At 41.3% G+C, this 17,835-nt stretch overlaps 1 protein-coding gene across 1 annotated transcript in view; it reads left to right on the top strand.

Annotated features, from left to right (window-relative positions):
* ANAPC5 (anaphase promoting complex subunit 5) overlaps window positions 1–17,835 on the top strand; it is a 41,368-nt gene that overhangs the window by 12,528 nt on the left and 11,005 nt on the right. Inside the window, exons 5-11 of the mRNA XM_041728504.1 lie at window positions 3,110–3,176; window positions 5,911–6,012; window positions 6,967–7,157; window positions 10,926–11,007; window positions 11,641–11,730; window positions 14,308–14,489; window positions 15,570–15,705. Coding sequence (XP_041584438.1) covers window positions 3,110–3,176; window positions 5,911–6,012; window positions 6,967–7,157; window positions 10,926–11,007; window positions 11,641–11,730; window positions 14,308–14,489; window positions 15,570–15,705 — 850 coding nt within the window. The remainder of the gene's footprint in view (window positions 1–3,109; window positions 3,177–5,910; window positions 6,013–6,966; window positions 7,158–10,925; window positions 11,008–11,640; window positions 11,731–14,307; window positions 14,490–15,569; window positions 15,706–17,835) is intronic.

Genomic DNA, 17,835 nt, shown 5'->3' with positions numbered 1-17,835 from the left:
CTTGGGCTGAAGGCAGGTGCTAAACCACTGAGCCACCCAGGGAACCCCAGTTCATGGACTTCTTAAAGCCCATTCATGGACCCAGCTTAGATGCCGTTGATTTACAGCAATAGTAAGTCTAAAATTCTGTCTCAGCAACTAGTAGGATTTATAAGCAAGGTAACGTTGAGCCCCTTTCCCAAATGAGTGGCCCTTTTCCTAAATTGAATACCTCTGTGGCTTCTCACGAGTTATTTTTTTCCTGCATGTATTTTGGGGCCCTGAGGAAGCAGGAAGAGTCCGTAAAGGATGGTTTGGGCCCTGGTGTTTTTATTTGCTCTTCCCAAGGTGGTTCATGTCAGCCACGATTGCCACCAGAGAGGCCACAGCCAAATTTGATCTTCATTTGTGGGAACTGTATTTCCCTTCTTTTAGAATCATTTTGCATGATCCTGGTTTTCTCTACTAACCTTATTGGTCATGTGTTTTTCCTTATAAGCTACCCTCAATTTTCAGGGCATGGGGTTTAAGGAAATAAAGTATTTGGTAAATAGCATTGTAGGCTTTAAGATTTTATTTAAAAAAAAAAAAAAGATTTCATTTTTAAGTAATCTCTACACCAAACATGGGGCTCGAACTTAAAACTGTGAGAGTAGGAGTCACAGGCTATACCGACTGAGCTGGCCAGGGTGCCCTGACCATTGTGGACTTTAAAGGCAGTAGGATCAGTACTGTGTGTCCAGTTTCATTCAGATTCTTACCTATCTGCAGCCTTTTTATGTGCAGCCATACTTATTCCAAGCCTTGGGTTTACCTTGGTTATGGCGCATGTTAAGAGCAAAGGGCTCCTTACTGCCCAGATACTTAACTGTTTTTCATTTGAGAACTTGGCTGGTGAATTTGTTTTCCATTTCCCTCCCGGTCACTGTTGTGTCACCAATCTTTGTTAGACCTGGGTTGGGGCTAGTTCTTGACAGCTCTGATGGTGGCAGAATCTGATACACTGCCCCAGGGATTATTAGGTAATAATTATCAGAAATGAAACCAAGAGAATATTAGAGCAGCATCTCCCAAAGTGTTTTCTGTGGAATACTAGTGCTTCTTGAAAGGTACAAGGAAAGGATTCTTCTTTGTTCAATGAGTTTGGTAAATGGTACATTCTCTTTTTTAAGATTTTATTTATTTATTTACTAGAGCACAGAGAGTGAGAGGGGCAGAGACATAGGCAGAGGGAGGAGAAGCAGGCTCCATGCAGGGAGCCAGATGGGGGACTCGATCCTAGGCCCTGGGACCATGCCCTGAGCCGAAGGCAGATGCTCAACCACTGAGCAACCCAGGCGTCCTGGTAAATGGTACATTAAACAAAAGTAAATAAAGTTTCTTTCTGTTGGATTTCTCTCACATACATCGTGAATCTCCAAGTAAGATAGAGTGTGTGTGACTTTCCCCACAATATGTAACCTCAGAAACATTTTCCTTCAGAATATCCATTCACATATCGTTTACGTAAAAGTTGGACAAGTACTGCATTATATGCAGGGTGCTTATAAAAGCATTATTGATGAGTAAATATTGATTTTTATACTTACCATAATCCTATAGAGAAGCCATTTCTTGGGCAGCCTGGGTGGCTCAGTGTTTTAGCGCCGCCTTCAGCAGCCTGGGGTGCGATCCTGGAGACCCGAGATCAAGTCCCACGTCGGGCTCCCTGCGTGGAGCCTGCTTCTCCCTTTGCTTGTATCTGTGCCTCTCTCTCTGTGTGTGTTTCTCATAAATAAATAAATAAAATTTTAAAAAAACCCTATTTCTTCAGTGTCTTGTGGCAAAAGGGCATTACTCCTATTTTGCTCTCACAATAAGACTTTTCTGTTGTGCATGCATAGATTTCTCAAGCCTAGTTTTATATCCCTATATTCCTTGTTTGTTGATTCTGCATGATGTAGATTTCTAGGCAAATGATTATTTCTTGGGAGAAGCCACTTTTTCCTGCTCTTGAGTACACCACAACTTGTATCTGTAGCAAGGAGTTAGAAACTTCACTCATTCATTCATTTCCCAAACCCTGAGTACCTGTTTTGGTCCTAGGGATGGTGCTGGGTTTTGGCATCCAGTTGCAAGTAAAAGCATACAGGTGTGGCAATGCATAGGCGCTGTTCTTAGCCTCTCTGGGAGACAATGGGAGCTACAGTGGGAGATATCAGGAGAGATTCTCAGAGGACATGACACTTGAGTCAGTCTTGAATGATGGATGGTGTACTGCAGTTCAGCTGGGTGGGACAATGGCCCTGTAGGCCAAGGAAGCAGTGGGGGCATCTTGGCTCAATAGGAGGTCTGTGAGGAGGTCTCAGGCCGGGGGCGTGGATGAGCAAGAAAAGGCAAAGGTGAGAGGTAGTGAGCAGCTAGGGCCACTCATGGAGCATTGTGCCTGTCCTGCTAAGCAGTGTGGACTTTATCCTGGAAGCTGAGGGGGTACCACTGCAGAGCTTTATATTGGGTACCATGAGATTTGTGCGTGGTGGAAAGATCATACTATGTAGAACTTAGGTCTATAACTGTCCACAATGATATTGTGTGAACTTTGGCGGGTTGTTCAATATCAATTTTTATTTATGTTTTTTTCTATTCCTTTTTTTTTTTTTTAAGATTTTTATTTATTTATTTGTTCATGAGAGACACAGAGAGAGAGAGAGAGGCAGAGACACAGGTAGAGGGAGAAGCAGGCTCCATGCAGGGAGCCCAATGCAGGATTCAATCCCGGGTCTCCAGGATCATGTGCTGAGCTGAAGGCAGATTCACTCAACCACTAAGCCACCCAGGCATCCCATGTTTTTTCTATTCCTGAGAGGAGAGAATTAATTGTAAAGGTTTTGAGCTCTTTTTGATAAAGCTATTTGACTTACTATTCTTGCTGTTGTGTAATTCCTTTTTGTTTGCCATTTAAAATTTTTATTTTAGTTTCAGTTAGTTACTATACAGTGTCGTATCAGTTTCAGGTGTACAATATAGTGATTGAACACTTCATAAGACACTTGGTACTCCTCACAACAGGTGGGCTCCTTAGTCCCCCTCACCTAGTTCACCCATCCTTGTTGTGTAATTCCTTAGTAGTTTTGTTTTATTTTTTTTCCAGAGAAGAGGAGGTATCTTGCAGTGGGCCTCTCTCCCAAAAACAAGCAGAATATTTTCTTTCTCAACAGGTATGTTAATTCTGTTATTTTATCACAAACTTTTAAAAACAAATCCTGTGGAGAGGCACCTGGGTGGTTCAGTCAGTTAAGCATCTGACTCTTGATTTTGGCTCAGGTCATGATCTCAGGGTTGTGGGATCGAGCCCTATGTCAGGCTCTGCCCTCACTGAGAAGTCTACTGGAGATTCTCTTCGTTGCTCTCTCTTTCCCTTTGCCTCTCTCCTGCTCTCTCTCTTTCTTTTTTGTTTTTTATAGACTTTTACTTATTTATTCATGAGAGACACACAGAGAGATGCAGAGACATAGGCAGAGGGAAAAGCAGGCTCCATGCAGGGAGCCCAATGTGGGATTCAATCCCGGAACTCCGGGATCACACCCCAGGCTGAAGGCAGACGCTCAACCACTGAGCTACCCAGGTATCCCCCCCTCTCTTTCTCAAACAAATAAATAAATAAAATCTTTAAAAATGATAAAAACAAATTATATGTCATCACATATGCCTCTTTTGTTAGGCTTATTAATGAATTTGCATTATTTCTTATTCTCTGTCCTCTCTTCTTCACTAACTATACAGTGGTGGTTGTGTGTTCTTTCTGATTTTGTGTGTGATTTTCTTTTTCTGTTTTTTTTTTTTAAGATTCTATTTTTTTAAATAGTTTTTTACATTTTTTTAAAGGATTTTATTTATTTATTTATTCTTGATAGACATAGAGAAGGGGGTGGGCAGAGACACTGGCAGAGGGAGAAGCAGGCTCCATGTCAGGAGCCTGATGTGGGACTTGATCCTGGGATTCCAGGATCACGCCCTGGGTCAAAGGTAGGTGCTAAACCGCTGAGCCACCCAGGGATCCCCCTAAGATTCTATTTTTAAGTAATCTCTACACCCAACATGGGGCTTGAACTTAAAACTCCAAGATCAAGAGTCACATGCTCTACTGAGCTAGCCAATTGCCTCATGATTTTATTTTTCTTAAAGCTATAATGCATGCTGATTTTATAATAGTTTATGACTAACACAGCCCAAAGATGTGATTTGGAAGACTTACTTCCCTTCCCCTAACATTTTATTATGGACATTTTCAAATAGAAAGAAAAGTTGAAAAGCATTGCCTAGTGAATATCCATATACCCACCACATTATTATTTTGCTCTGTGCTTATCATATACCTTCACATCCCTTATCCAGCCATCATTTCATCTTTCATTTTTGATGCATTTCAAGTTGCAGACATCAGTACACTTCACACCAGACATTTCTTGATGGTGCTTTTCAGCCATACTTTTTCATTTGCTTGGTAACCAAAGCCAAATATTTTTCTCCCATGTTATTATTCAAGCATAGAATTTTTGATATTTTGCTCTATTTTTCTAATTTTCTTTAATTTGGTTATTAATTTTCTTTCTGCAGAAAAATGTAACGTTTAGGTCTAGAGGAAAAGTGATAGAATCACCCCTGCAGATGAATTTCAAACAGATTAGAAAAACCCATTTAGACAATTGGTTAAGTATGGAGGAGAAAATATAGCTAGATCCTCATACTTCAGTATATTACAGATGAATTAAAGGGTAAATGTGAATATTTAAAGTTTTAATTAGGCCAGAAGGAACTACATATTAACTTTTAACTGATCTCTGGGTGGGGAAAGACTTTTTAAACATAAAAGCTATGGAAGTAAACATGTAGGAAGATCATCATTTGATTTTTCAGCATTAAAATTAAAAACGTCTGCATGTCAGAACACATTCCAACAAAACTAAAAGGCAAACAATAACATGAGAAAATAAATATGTTTATTTGCAATAAACATGACAGTCACAGTTTACTTTTGCTTTAAAAATCATATTTTCAAAGACTTTGATGAGATAAACTTTATATTATTAGAAGAAAAGAACAGAAAGTAAAATGATATACCATGTTCTAATATATTAAAAATACGGTATATGTGTATACCTGTATGTATACACACATATATGTCCCACACACATAGAAAAAAGACTGGAAAAAAAAAAAAAAAGAAAAAAGACTGGAAAAAAAAAAGACTGGAATAAGACACTATTAACAGTATTATTTCTGTGTGGAGGGGTTACACATGATTTTTGTTTCCCCTGTGTGTCTTTCTAATGTTTTTGGAATCTTCTATAATGATATAATGAATTCAAATGAAATTAGAAATTATTAACTTCTAAATAAAAATTTAGGTAAAAATGAAGTGTCTGTAACAAAGTTAAGTACTAATATTTAATTTAGAACTAGTTTTATATATTTTGTATGATCATTGCTGGTACCATCTACATGAAACAGATACCTGAGTGCTATGAGGCCCTTTGCAGTGCTGGATGCACTACCGATTCTGGAGGTGGTCACAGTCTGGGGTGGGGTCACATTGGTGCTTTAATGTAGTTTGATAGGTACTACAGGAAGGGTTAATGCATAAGCAGGGGCCTTATGGTCCAAGTAGGAGCTTACGGGACCTTACCTAGTCTAGAAGGTGATACAACCAAGTGGCTGAAGTCTAAAGTGGGGTCTGAAGGAGGAATAGGAGTTTGCAAGGAATGCAAGGAACATGTGACTGGGGAGAGGTAGTTGGGAGGCTCTGTGTTTCAAGAAGAGGAAATAGTGTTTTGTGTGGTCAAGAGGAGAAAATAGCTGTAGAAAAGACCATAATCGGGATGCTGGTTAGGATGCATTTCCATATGTTTATTGGCCATTTCTTTCCACCAAGTTGTCATTTTTAAATTTCAGGCTTCTTTGTTAAAGAATGATGAGACGAAAGCCCTCACTCCAGCATCTTTGCAGAAAGAACTGAACAACTTGTTGAAATTTAATCCTGATTTTGCTGAAGCGGTGAGTCATTTGAGTTGGAAAGCCATGATGAGGCTACTCTTTACATTGAAGAGCCATGCAAATGAGGACTGGCCCATTGGCCCTGTTTTTTGGAAGGAAAGGTTGGCAAGTCAAGAAGCCTCCATAGGGAAGCTTTCTCTCCCAGCCCTCATCCCCAGGCCATTAGAGTTTTCTTCAGTCTATTGCTCTTCTCATTCATGCATCGTTTCTCTGAGGCTCCAAATTTTGGGTAAATGATAGAGTAGACTTTTTTTTTTCCTTCAAGTTTTGGGGCTAAAAATTCTTTTCCTTTCTCCCCCCCCCCCTTTTTTTTAATTCAAATAGTTCCATTCCTTACTGGATTTTTACCCTGAAAACCTTCTCTCTCTCTCTCTCTCTCTCTAACTTTCTAAATAGTAGCTGGATTTGACATCTTTATTCTCCTGCAGCAATACATCTGCTTTGCTCGGTAGTAACTGGGATATGCCAGTTGGAGGGAAGTTTAATTCAGTGAATCAAACAAAATGAAAATAGTGTCAAAACCCACGATAATTACCTTAGTAAACTAGTTAGACTCACTGTATTATGACTTCGACATTTACAGAAATTAATGCTATGATTTTTATGTGAATTCAGGAAAAAAAAAACCCTTTACTTTTGAGCTCACAGTATTCCTTAATACCCAAGCTGGGTGGGTGCCCCCCACCCCCACCCCACCCCATCACCCTTGGGTGCTCATATGACCAATGGCATAGTGGATGTATATTTAGGATAAAACCCTGACACAAATCCTAATGGGGCTCCCATTTTTCATTTGGGGACTCTTAAGGAGGAAACTTGTTTTATCCTGCTTGTGGGGGAAAGATGATGCTGAACCGTGTTACTGGGGGGCTGGCGGAGGGACCCTGGTGTTTGCAGTCAGGAAGATGCTCTGAGCCCGAACATTTAAAATACCTGGATTGTTTCTTGTTTCAGCACTATCTCAGCTACTTAAACAACCTTCGAGTTCAAGATGTTTTCAGTTCAACACACAGCCTTCTTCATTATTTCGATCGCCTGATCCTTACCGGGGCCGAAAGCAAAAGTAACGGGGAGGAGGGTTACGGCCGGAGCCTCAGATACGCGGCGCTGAACCTGGCCGCCCTGCACTGCCGCTTCGGTCACTAGTGAGTCCGTAGGTCTGTCCCCGCTGAACCTAAGAATGACTCTCAGGCGTTAACTGGGATGTATATGTTAATTGCTGTTTTATTAAAAAGAGAGAGAAAGGAAGGGAGGGAGAGAGAAAGAGAAAGAAAGAGAAAAAAGAAGGAACCTGGGCTTGTCCGTACCTTGCGAAGAGGGAAGCTTTCCCTGGACAGGAGTTTCCACTTCTGCTTCAGCAGCCTGCCCCCTAGTGTCCCTGTGGAGCGTGACTCTCGTATTGCATGGCCTCTGTCATTACTTCTAAGAACAACAGCCGTTGAATTAAAAGGAAATTAGGTCATTAGGCCAGAGGTTCCCAAAAGGATTTTTCGGAGGTAATAATGGGGATACAAAAGCTATTTACAGTGTTTCAAAAAGCCAAAAGGAAGTGGTACTGGTACTGGATGAAACACTGTACAGTTTACTAAGCTGAATGTTTGTGCTTTTGGATGGAATTCAGGCAGCCCAGTGGGGTGACACTGGCTTATGCCATTGCTAAGATATGCTTATGATTTTGATGAATACGACTAGGAAAATTGCCCAATTATTATTCAGTAAATAGAGTTATGTGGATAAAAACTTAAAACACGGAAGCTATTTTGGAAACAATGAGATAATGTAACTAACGTTGAAAAAGTAGGGAATTATTAATTGAAAGGGTCAATTAATAAAGCCCCCTGTGGCTTTATCCTCTTTGAGAGAAATGTGGTCTCTGCTACAGGTATTTTGAATAGAAACTATTGGGTGTATTAATGGAAATATAGCATCCAAAGTTCAATTGAGACTTCGGCAACCCTTGATGTATGGGTTAGCTTATCAATTTCTGATTGTCACATTTAAAAGGAACATAGACTGAAATTTGTGTGGGGGACAGTCTCCTTGTAGGTGTTCAAAGCCATGTCGTATAAACTGTGGGAGAAGGGCACATGGGTGCCTTAGTGGTTGAGTGTCTGCCTTTGGCTCAGGACTTGATCCTGGAGTCCCGGGATCGAGTTGTGCATTGGGCTCCCTGCAGGGAGTCTGCTTCTCCCTTTGCCTATGTCTCTGCCTCTCTCTGCATGTCTCTCTCTGTCTCTCATGAATAAATAAATAAAATCTTTAAAACAAACAAAAAATTAATAAATATTATTTTTTTTTAAAAAATGAGATCCCTGGGTGGCTCAGCGGTTTAGCACCTGCCTTCAGCCCAGGGTGTGATCCTAGAGTCCCGGGATCGAGTCCCGTGTTGGGCTCCCTGCATGGGGCCTGCTTCTCCCTCTGCCTGTGTCTCTGCGCTCTCTCTCTCTCTCTCTCTCTGTCTCTCACGAATAAATAAATAATAAATATTATAAAAAACAAATAAAGAAAAAACTGTGGGAGGATATGAGAATGGTGGGCCCGGAGAGAAAATGATATAGCCAACCATGTGTTTGGCATCTTTGTGACGTGAAAGGCCATGTGAAGACAGTGTAGATGACTAAGGGTATGATTCCTGGAGAACTAGAACTGGGAAGTGCAAGGGAAGGGCCATGCTTTGCCCATGATAAGGAAGGTGGTCCCATATGGAACCTCTGTGGAAGTGTCAAGGTCTCAAGCCTAGACCAGGTGTCTGTAAGGGAATTCAAGCAACAGATTGATAGTGGGACTCAGAAAGATTCAAATCTGCTCCAAACTCCATGATTTTATGAGATGCGGTGTTATCTTTTGATCATCAACTTCTTTTTGTCTGCCCAGCTGTCACAACCTCTTAATCAGGACCTTTCATTTTTTATGTTCTCCTAATAGCAACATGATTTTATTTTTTAAGATTTTATTTATTTATTCATGAGAGACAGAAAGAGAGAGGCAGAGACATAGGCAGAGGGAGAAGTAGACTCCCTGCGGGGAGCCTGATGTGGGACTCGATCCCAGGACCCCGGGATCATGACCTGAGCTAAAGGCAGAGTCTCAACCACTGAGCTACTACCCAAGTGCCCCAATAGCAACATCATTTGTAGTGTTTACCACTGACTGATTTCTCTGTTCAAAACAGCTTCTGCTAGGGTTTGGAAATTTGTATCCTGCCTTCTGGATACAAGTAATCTGTTGGTGTATAGAATTTATATATTTACATTAGGAGAGGTGTCTAACTGCATCAAATTAATTACTAATTAATTTACTCAAGTCCATGCATCATTGTTTCTAGTCTTGGAGTTGTGAGCCTGTATAAATATTTGTCACTTAGCTTATAGGATTGTGAGGATTTTTTTGAAAATTGGTATAATTGTTTATTGAGCATCTGCTGTGTAACAGGCATTGTGTTAGGTGTTGAGGGTACAGCAGTGTAAAAGGAGGGAAAAACCCCCTGTTCTCATGGAGTTTATGGTTGGGGAGATAAAGAATAAACAACATTACACATAATACATAAAGGTGATAGATGAGGATAGAGGTTAGAGAGTGCTGTTGGTTTCATAAGGGATATTCCTCCAGATATATGCACAGATCACTTCTTCAATTTGAAGTGTCTGTTTAAATAATAAGGTAGCAGGTCAACCCTCCCTAACCTCTGTTAACTTAATATTTGAATAGAGATTTAAAATGGTCTTCGATCTACCTGAGAGCTACCATTGGGTAGATCTAACTTTTCTTCCTACCTGGGAAAAGTAATCTCTCTTTAGTTTTAGCATATTGTCTATACAGTTCTCCCCAAAATCTTTTTTTAAAAAAAACTTAACATTACTTATTTGGTCTTCAGATATTCAAAAAAGTTAAATTAACTGATATTTATTGAGGGTCTGTGTGTGATGATATGCTTTCTGCCCTCAAGTAGCTTATGTCCTATTGCATCTCAGCTTTGAAAGGAATTTAAAAGAAATGTAAAATAGATAAAAATGTATCAAGTCTCTATTTAAATAAGTGATTATTGAGGACAATTCAGCTCTCCCCAATTAAAATGGATTATGTGAAGCTAATGCTAATTTTAAAGAAAATTCCTTATGTAAATTTTTCTTAAATAAGTGATACCCGTTGAATTTCTGATTTGATTTTCTGTAACCCTGCACTTACAGAAATTCTTTTCTGTGACTGGCCACCAGGAAACCCAAAATTTAAGAGCTTGCCCTCTGTAGGTTTGTAAATTAGTTGAAGAAATAAAATTAACACAGATTAAATAAGTAGAAGGTGATACACAGTAGTATTTAATTAAGCACTGCAAGGTGGATTACAGATAGCATTCCTGTGTTTCCAGAGGTGGGAGCTCAGTGGGGCCAACGATAGTTGGCTGAATTTCCACAGAACTTGAGATTAGGGAGACATCCCAGATGGAGGGGAACCATGTCAGCAGAAAAAAAAAAATCTCTGAAGTGATTATTCTTAAACTACTCTTTAACTAGTTTTGAAAAAATACAGAAGTATCAAATGCCTTTGTAAAAGAAAAAAAATTCACATAATGGGCAAGGGAATGCAGTGAAAAGTGAGATATTGTATCCTATCCTCACCTCTCCTCCCAGGGGGGACAACTAAAGTAAAAATCTTAGGAGTGGAGATCAAGAAAAGCCATTCTTTCTTGCCCTTTATAGTAGAAATCCACCTGAGAAAGTACATGTTCTGTGTCTCTATTGTTAATATTTCTTGCTGCTGGGAGAGGGAAGTGCCCCTGATGAAAAAAGCTCATTGTTGACAACTTCTAACCCAGAGGCCTACTGGGATGAATTACTGTACAGATGCCTTCCTGTTACATTGCTTGGAGATGTTTGTGATTGTTAATGAGTTATTAATGTTCAGTCTGCTTCTAGTCAGCAGGCAGAGCTTGCCCTGCAGGAGGCGATTAGGATTGCTCAGGAGTCCAACGATCATGTGTGTCTCCAGCATTGCTTGGTGAGCCACCCTCTCCTGTCTTGGGAGTTCTGCCCATGTGGTTGAGTTGGCCTTCAAAAGGTTTCATTCGCATTGGTTGTTTTGCAGTTGGAAGGCCATTAGCAGTGAAGGGAAACTAGGTGGTTGTGGGAATCCAGAAAAGGCCACCCATTGTTATTATCTTTGTTAATCCATGATCTCTGTTTTGCCCTGGAGTGTATTTCTTGACTACAAATTTTAATCCAAAACTACCACATTAAACATTGGCATTAACAAAAAGGTGTATGCCACACCTTGTACCTGATGAGACATTGTCCTATGAAAGCATAAACACCACACACAAGTAGAACACAGAATTCATTTAACATTTCCTGAGAATCTCAATTTCTCAATTAAAGGCCTTCTGGGAGCTTCCTGGTTTTTTTCTGGAATATTTGCCACTCATTACTGTCAGGTGAAGATCAATGGCTGTTTAGCTCACTCTGACAATTTTAATGTGTTTGGGGTTTTCATTTAGGTTCATACTTGATGAAAGGGTATTTTAGAGGATTTATCTTGTCTATTGTTAAATATTTCTTACAACTATTATGATATTTCAGTAGAACATTAACTGTTATCATCATTGAGATATATTTTGATGATTTCTCTTACCAGAGCTGGCTTTATGTGCTGGGGCAGAAGAGATCCGATAGCTATGTTCTGCTAGAGCACTCTGTGAAGAAGGCAGTACATTTTGGCTTACCGGTAAGACTCACCTTCATATGAGATTGTTTCACTAAACCATGTGGTTTTATTCTTGGTAGTTTCCTGACCTTAACTATTAATCAAATCACTAAATCCTGTTTGATAGGTTTCTCTCTGCTCCTTTTCTTTTCTTTTCTTTTTTTTTTTTTTTTTTTAAGATTTTATTTATTTATTCATGAGAGACCACACAGAGAGAGGCAGAGATATAGGCAGAGGGAGAAGCAGGCTCCATGCAGGGAACCCGACGGGGGTCTCGAACCCAGGTCTCCAGGATCAGGCCCTGGGCTGAAGGCAGCACTAAACTGCTGAGCCACCCAGGCTGCCCTCTGCTCCCTTTATCTTAATAACATCTATAAAAGTTCCATTGATCAATTTGATGAGATCTTTGTTTAGTGTGTCGATCAACATTGACTTCCACACATTTATGTAGAAAAATTTCAGGAAAGACTTATTTTTAAGCCAGCAATTGGCAAATTACAGTCCATGGGCCAAGTCTGGCATGCTGTGTGCTTATCAATGGCCCTCAAGATAAGAATGGGTTTTACATTTTTAAATAGTTGGGGGAAAAAACAACAAAGACTATGTGACAGAGACCAAATGTGGCCTGCAAAACCTAAATTATTTACTATGGTGGCCCTCTATAGAACCAATTTGCTGATCTTGGTTTTAAAAGTCAACAAAGGGGCAGCCCTGGTGGCTCAGCTGTTTAGCGCCGCCTTCATTCCAGGACATAATCCTGGCGACCTGGGATTGAGTCCTACCTCGGACTCCCCTGCATGGAGCCTGCTCCTCCCTCTGCTTGCATCTCTGTCTCTCTCTCTCTCTCTGTGTGTGTGTCTCATGAATGAATGAATGAATGAATGAATGAATGAATGAATATAAAAGTAAACAAAGCCAGGAACCAGTAAACAGGCACATTTGTCCTTTCTTATTTTAAGTGCAGGGAAGGACCTGAATTCTAGTCTGTGGTGACAAATCCTGAGGGGCAGTGAAAGGGCTTAGTCTTCACATGTGTAGTAGTAAAGACTGTCAGAATCTAGATTACTTTCACTCACAGAACCTTAACCTGTCTTGAAAGCATCTGCTGAAAACTGCACCATGGCAGTGGGACTGTTTAAGCATTCTGTCTCATAAAGTTTGCAGCATGGTCCAGGAAAACTGAAAGTAACATGCATAATAACTTATTGTATATGCTTTTTAAAAATGGAAGGGGTGCCTGAATGGCTCAGTCACTTAAGCATCTGATTCTTGATCTCAGGTTGTGAATTTAAGCCCCATGTTGAGCTCCAGGCTGGGTGGGGAGCCTACTTAAAAAAAAAATTGAGGTTGACACATTGACACATGGTATATACTTCTTAAATCTGTAAATTGTCCTTTGACTCATTTTGGAGAAAGAACACTTATATGTACGGAATTGATTATCATGACAAAAATAAGTTGTCCCTTATAATAAATGATAGATTTTGTAAATACAATTTTTGTTTTGGATTTAAGCTGACTTTTTAAAAAAGATTTATTTATTTTAGTGGGGGGAGGGGCAGAAGGAGAGGGAGAGAAAAAAAAAATCCTCCAGCAGACTCCCTGCTGAGTGTGGAGCCTGACCTCAAGCTCAATCTCAGGGTCCTGAGATCACCATCTGAGCTGAAACCAAGGATCAGACACTTAAGGGTCTGAGTCACCCTGGTGCCCCTAAGCTGACTTTTTTAAGTTGTGCTTCCACCTTTGAAAATTACATCAGAAGTTAATGAAAAGATAATTATGCTCATAATAGGCGTCCTTTTAAAAATCTCCTACTCCAGGGGGGCCTAGCTGGCTCAGTTGGTAGAGCATACGACACTTGATCTTGGGGTTGTAAATTAGAGCCCACATTAGGTGTAGCGGATTACTTAAAATTAAAAAAAATAATAATTAAAAAAGGAAACAGAATATCTCCTACCCCATAATGTGCCCAGCACTGTTGACAGGTACTGCTTTGTTTTTATTTATTTATTTGAGTGGGAGGGAGGGTGTACACACATGAGCAGAGGGAGAGGCACAGGGAGAGGAAGAATAAGACTCCTGGCTGAGCACGGAGCCCAAAACAGTGTTTGATCCCAGGATTCTAAGGTCATGACCTGAGCCGAAGTTAGATGCTTAACCGACTCAAGCCACCAGGCACCCCAAAGCAAAGTTTATTGAGCAGTAGTAAAGTAATAGTACAAGACTCCCAAAGTGGGAGGGAACCTGAGAGGGTTGCTGACAATAATTCTTTATGATAGAGTTGATGCCCATTTTATAGACGAGGAAATTGAGGCTTGGTTAAGAAGCTAACTGGCCCCAAGTCACAGAGTAAGTGACAGAGACAGTGTTTAAGTCCAGGTCCATTATGTCAAAGCCCTGGCTCTTCTCAGCATACCGTCTGCCTCTCTTCTACACCCAGTTTTTCAGGAACGCAGTTCACATGGGTTAGGTACTTTCCTTTTAAATAATACTGTTGGTTTGCATGTGCTGAAATGTGAAATACGGCAAATTTCTGAAGAGTGAAAAATCCCGTCATGTAATCTCTGCTTTGAGTCATGGGTGTGTCTGTCCACTTAGTACCTCGCCTCCCTGGGAATACAGTCCCTAGTTCAGCAGAGGGCTTTTGCTGGGAAGACAGCAAATAAACTGATGGATGCCCTAAAGGACTCTGACCTCCTACACTGGAAACACAGCCTGTCAGAGCTCATCGATATCAGCATTGCACAGAAAACGGCCATCTGGAGACTCTATGGCCGCAGGTGGGTCTTCAAGCAGACTGTCAGGGCTGTAGGGCCATGAATCCTTCTAAAGATGAGCAGAAGCTAGCAAACTGGTTCTGTGAAAGGCCAAACAGACAAGTCATTTTCCCCTTTGATGACAGTTGTACGTACAGGGGATTAAAGAAAATGATCATAGTCTTAAAACACTATGTATTTTGTACATACTTGGTAAAGTTCTTTCCTGTGCTCATTCTTTTTTACTCCTCCCAGCTGCCCTGTGAGGTAACTAGTAGGTAGGCTCCATTCCAGGATGTGAAAACCCAGGTTCACACATCTAATCTGCCCATGATCACAAATGTCGTTAGCAAGTGACAGAGCCAAGCCTCAAACCCAGCTTCTCTGGCTCTGAGCCCTATGCCACTGTGATCTGAGACACCTCTCTTCCCATCCTCAGGAGGCAAGGGCCAGAGTTGCTCAGGTTGAGCTTCCCTGTTAATCAATATGTGTCCTCTGGAGTATTGCCGGCCTCAAGCCTAATTTTCCATTTGGCTTCCTTTAGCTTGGAAGTATACTTCTGAACTAGGTTTTTAATCCTGGAGCCTTGTCAGTACCCTACCTTCTACCTAGACAATCTGCTGTTTCTAGGAATCCAGCAACGAAAGGAAGTGCTTGCTTTACCACTTGTGTTTTTGTATACTTGAGATAATTTTTTGGCATGATGTGATCTGAGACAGCTGCAAACACTGGCCACTGCTTACATTGCCAGAGCAGCTGGTGCCAGGATGGCATCAGGTCTGAATTTCTCCGTGAAAACTAATTAACACACTGTGACCACAGGGAAATTAGAGGCAGTCAGGGGGTCTGGAGCTTGGAGCTCCCTCCCGCTCGTGCCATAACCACTGCATATTTCCTTTGGGGCTGCACCCCAAGGGTGCTTTTCTGCTTCCTTTGTGCTGAGGGTGGGACAGCTGACAGTGGGAAGCAGCTGCTCCCACTAAGCCAGAGCCTGCAGAGGGACTTAATTTCCTTTCATTTCCCCTCAAGATAGTTGTAGGGTGTGGCTGAGGGGCAGCCTGGGTCTCTTGACTGAAGGGAATTCCTGTCCATCTCCTCACCCAGCACCATGGCACTGCAGCAAGCCCAGATGTTGCTGAGCATGAACAGCCTGGAGTCCGTGAATGCGGGTGTGCAGCAGAACAACACAGAGTCGTTTGCCGTCGCCCTCTGCCATCTTGCAGAGCTGCACGCAGAGCAGGTAGGCAGGTAGGTGGGCCTGCGTACTTCTGGAGTAATGGAGGCTCTGGCATGTCTTGCCTCTGCTGCTTGAGAAAAGCACGGAATAGGACTTGGACAGTCCTGGTTGACTGCAGAGGGTGTAAAGGTGAAATCCCATTGGTGGAAATGGACTGCGTGTGGCGTCTATAAAGATTGTTGAACTTGGGATCTCTTTGCATTGACAAAGGGAATGAATGAGAGGTCAGCTATTTCCATGTAACACATGGAATAAAAAGGAGCCTTTGAAATTTAAGGTATGTTTATAGGAGATGGGAAAGCCACAGCAGTTAATATTAAGCCTCCAACACAAGTCTGATTGACTCCAAAAAGGAGCAGTGGGAATTGGATGCAACCTTGACTTACAGCCCAAGTAATTCTACAAATTATCTTTATAGGAGATTGATCAAAGGATCTCTCATGCTCCTCTGGGCTTTCTCTCTCCTTTGCTCCAAAATGTCTTCTTGAATGGGAAAGAAGTCAAGGAAACCTTTTACCCAAGCCCTCTATCTCACTAAGCACTGCCTTGGCAATAAGTGCATTTCCTTGATCTGTAGCTTTTCTCCACTTCTCTGTGATGTCCATTATTGTTAGGTTGTATCGTAGCACTCAATGTTCCCTAATCTGCAGCCTAAAGATCTTTGGATGGTATCTACCTTTTTCAGAAATCTGTAAATACTTCCCTCTACTAATTGGTATTTTAGCATTTGACAATCCTTTAGGTATCTGTTGTGACGAAGGGGATGAATGGGCTCTGGCTGGTGGGTCCCACATGCACCTCCATCAGCTGCCTTCTTCCTGCACTGGAGGCATTGCCCATGTTTCCTGATGTCAGAACGGCAGCCAGCTGCAGCTTCAGCCAGCTTGCTTTCCCCCAGGAAACTGCACATTCATCACTTTTTTTTTTTCCATCTTAATGGCACTGGAACCTCTTTAATATCTCTTTTCCTCTCCTGGTACCATGGTTAAGTGGAGCATTTGGTAATGGGTGAGTTATTGACCCTTCAGTTATTGGTGTGAGCCTCGTATGACTTTTCTTCCCCCAAAAACTTTATTGAGATAACATTCATATGCTATACTGTTCACTCACTTTAAGTTACCCCATATATATGGCTTTTTTTTTTTTTTTATGGCTTTTTGAAGTCAGATTCTCCCCACTGACCCCAGCCTTAAAATGGGTAACTTCCTTTTAGTTCTCTTTGAGTTATGTAGGGTAGAAATTATTTTGTTTTTTCCTTGCTGGACTGAAAACTTACTTTACAAAAATCTTGGTCTTGGCTTGATACTTAAGCCTTGAAACTTTCTCCAAAGTTAGTTATTAGAGTTCTGTGATTTTTCCTGGGAGGTTTTTCCTGTGTTTTGGATCTGTATTAGTATTTCCATCTTCATTTCCCTTAGATCCCTGGGCTTATGTGAAGAAGCTGCTGACCCCATCACGACCTGGCTCCAGTGGCCAGATGTGTTGGGAAGCCTTAGAATTACACTGCTAGACACTAGGCGGTGGCCTCTTTGTTTCAATTTAGTGCCTCCCCCTCTTTCCTCAACTTGCCTTAGCAAGGCCTTCCTAGTGCTAGAACATCAGCCAGGTAGCTATACCCATGGGGCTGATGATTGTCACATTTTTAATTGTATAGGTTAGGTAGGCACCTGGGAAATTAAGCTTGGCCAACAGTAGAGAAGGCAGTTTTATCATGCGTCTCCATTTGCTCCTTTATTTCCTTTGTGTGTACTTCAGATTGTGTTCTAGAATTGATCTCCAAATAAACTGGGTGCTGTGCTTTGGCGTGGCAGTGACAGGAGTGTGGGTGGAACCAAAAAGAAGTTATAAGCTCTGAATTACTGTTTCTGACCTTCCTCCTGCAATCCAGAGGAAGCACTAGGACAGCCAGCCCCCTTTTTCCTTTTGTATAATTCTAGACCATCTGGTATCATTCCTCTCCCGGCCTCAGGAGAGGCAGGTCACAATGGGAGTGTTTGTGGGTCTACTGCAGTGTGTCTGTCTACTTGGCCTAAAAGTTTGTTAACCCATCTCAATCCACATCCCCAACTCACTATGACAGTCAGAAAAATAATTGGTTAAGACTGGCCAGATAAAAATCATAAGAATAAAAAG

The sequence above is a fragment of the Vulpes lagopus genome, chromosome 14 (assembly GCF_018345385.1).
Source record: "Vulpes lagopus strain Blue_001 chromosome 14, ASM1834538v1, whole genome shotgun sequence".
Lineage (NCBI taxonomy): Eukaryota > Metazoa > Chordata > Mammalia > Carnivora > Canidae > Vulpes > Vulpes lagopus.
Note: the sequence above shows the minus strand (reverse complement) of the source record. Positions and strands in the feature narration are given on the sequence as shown.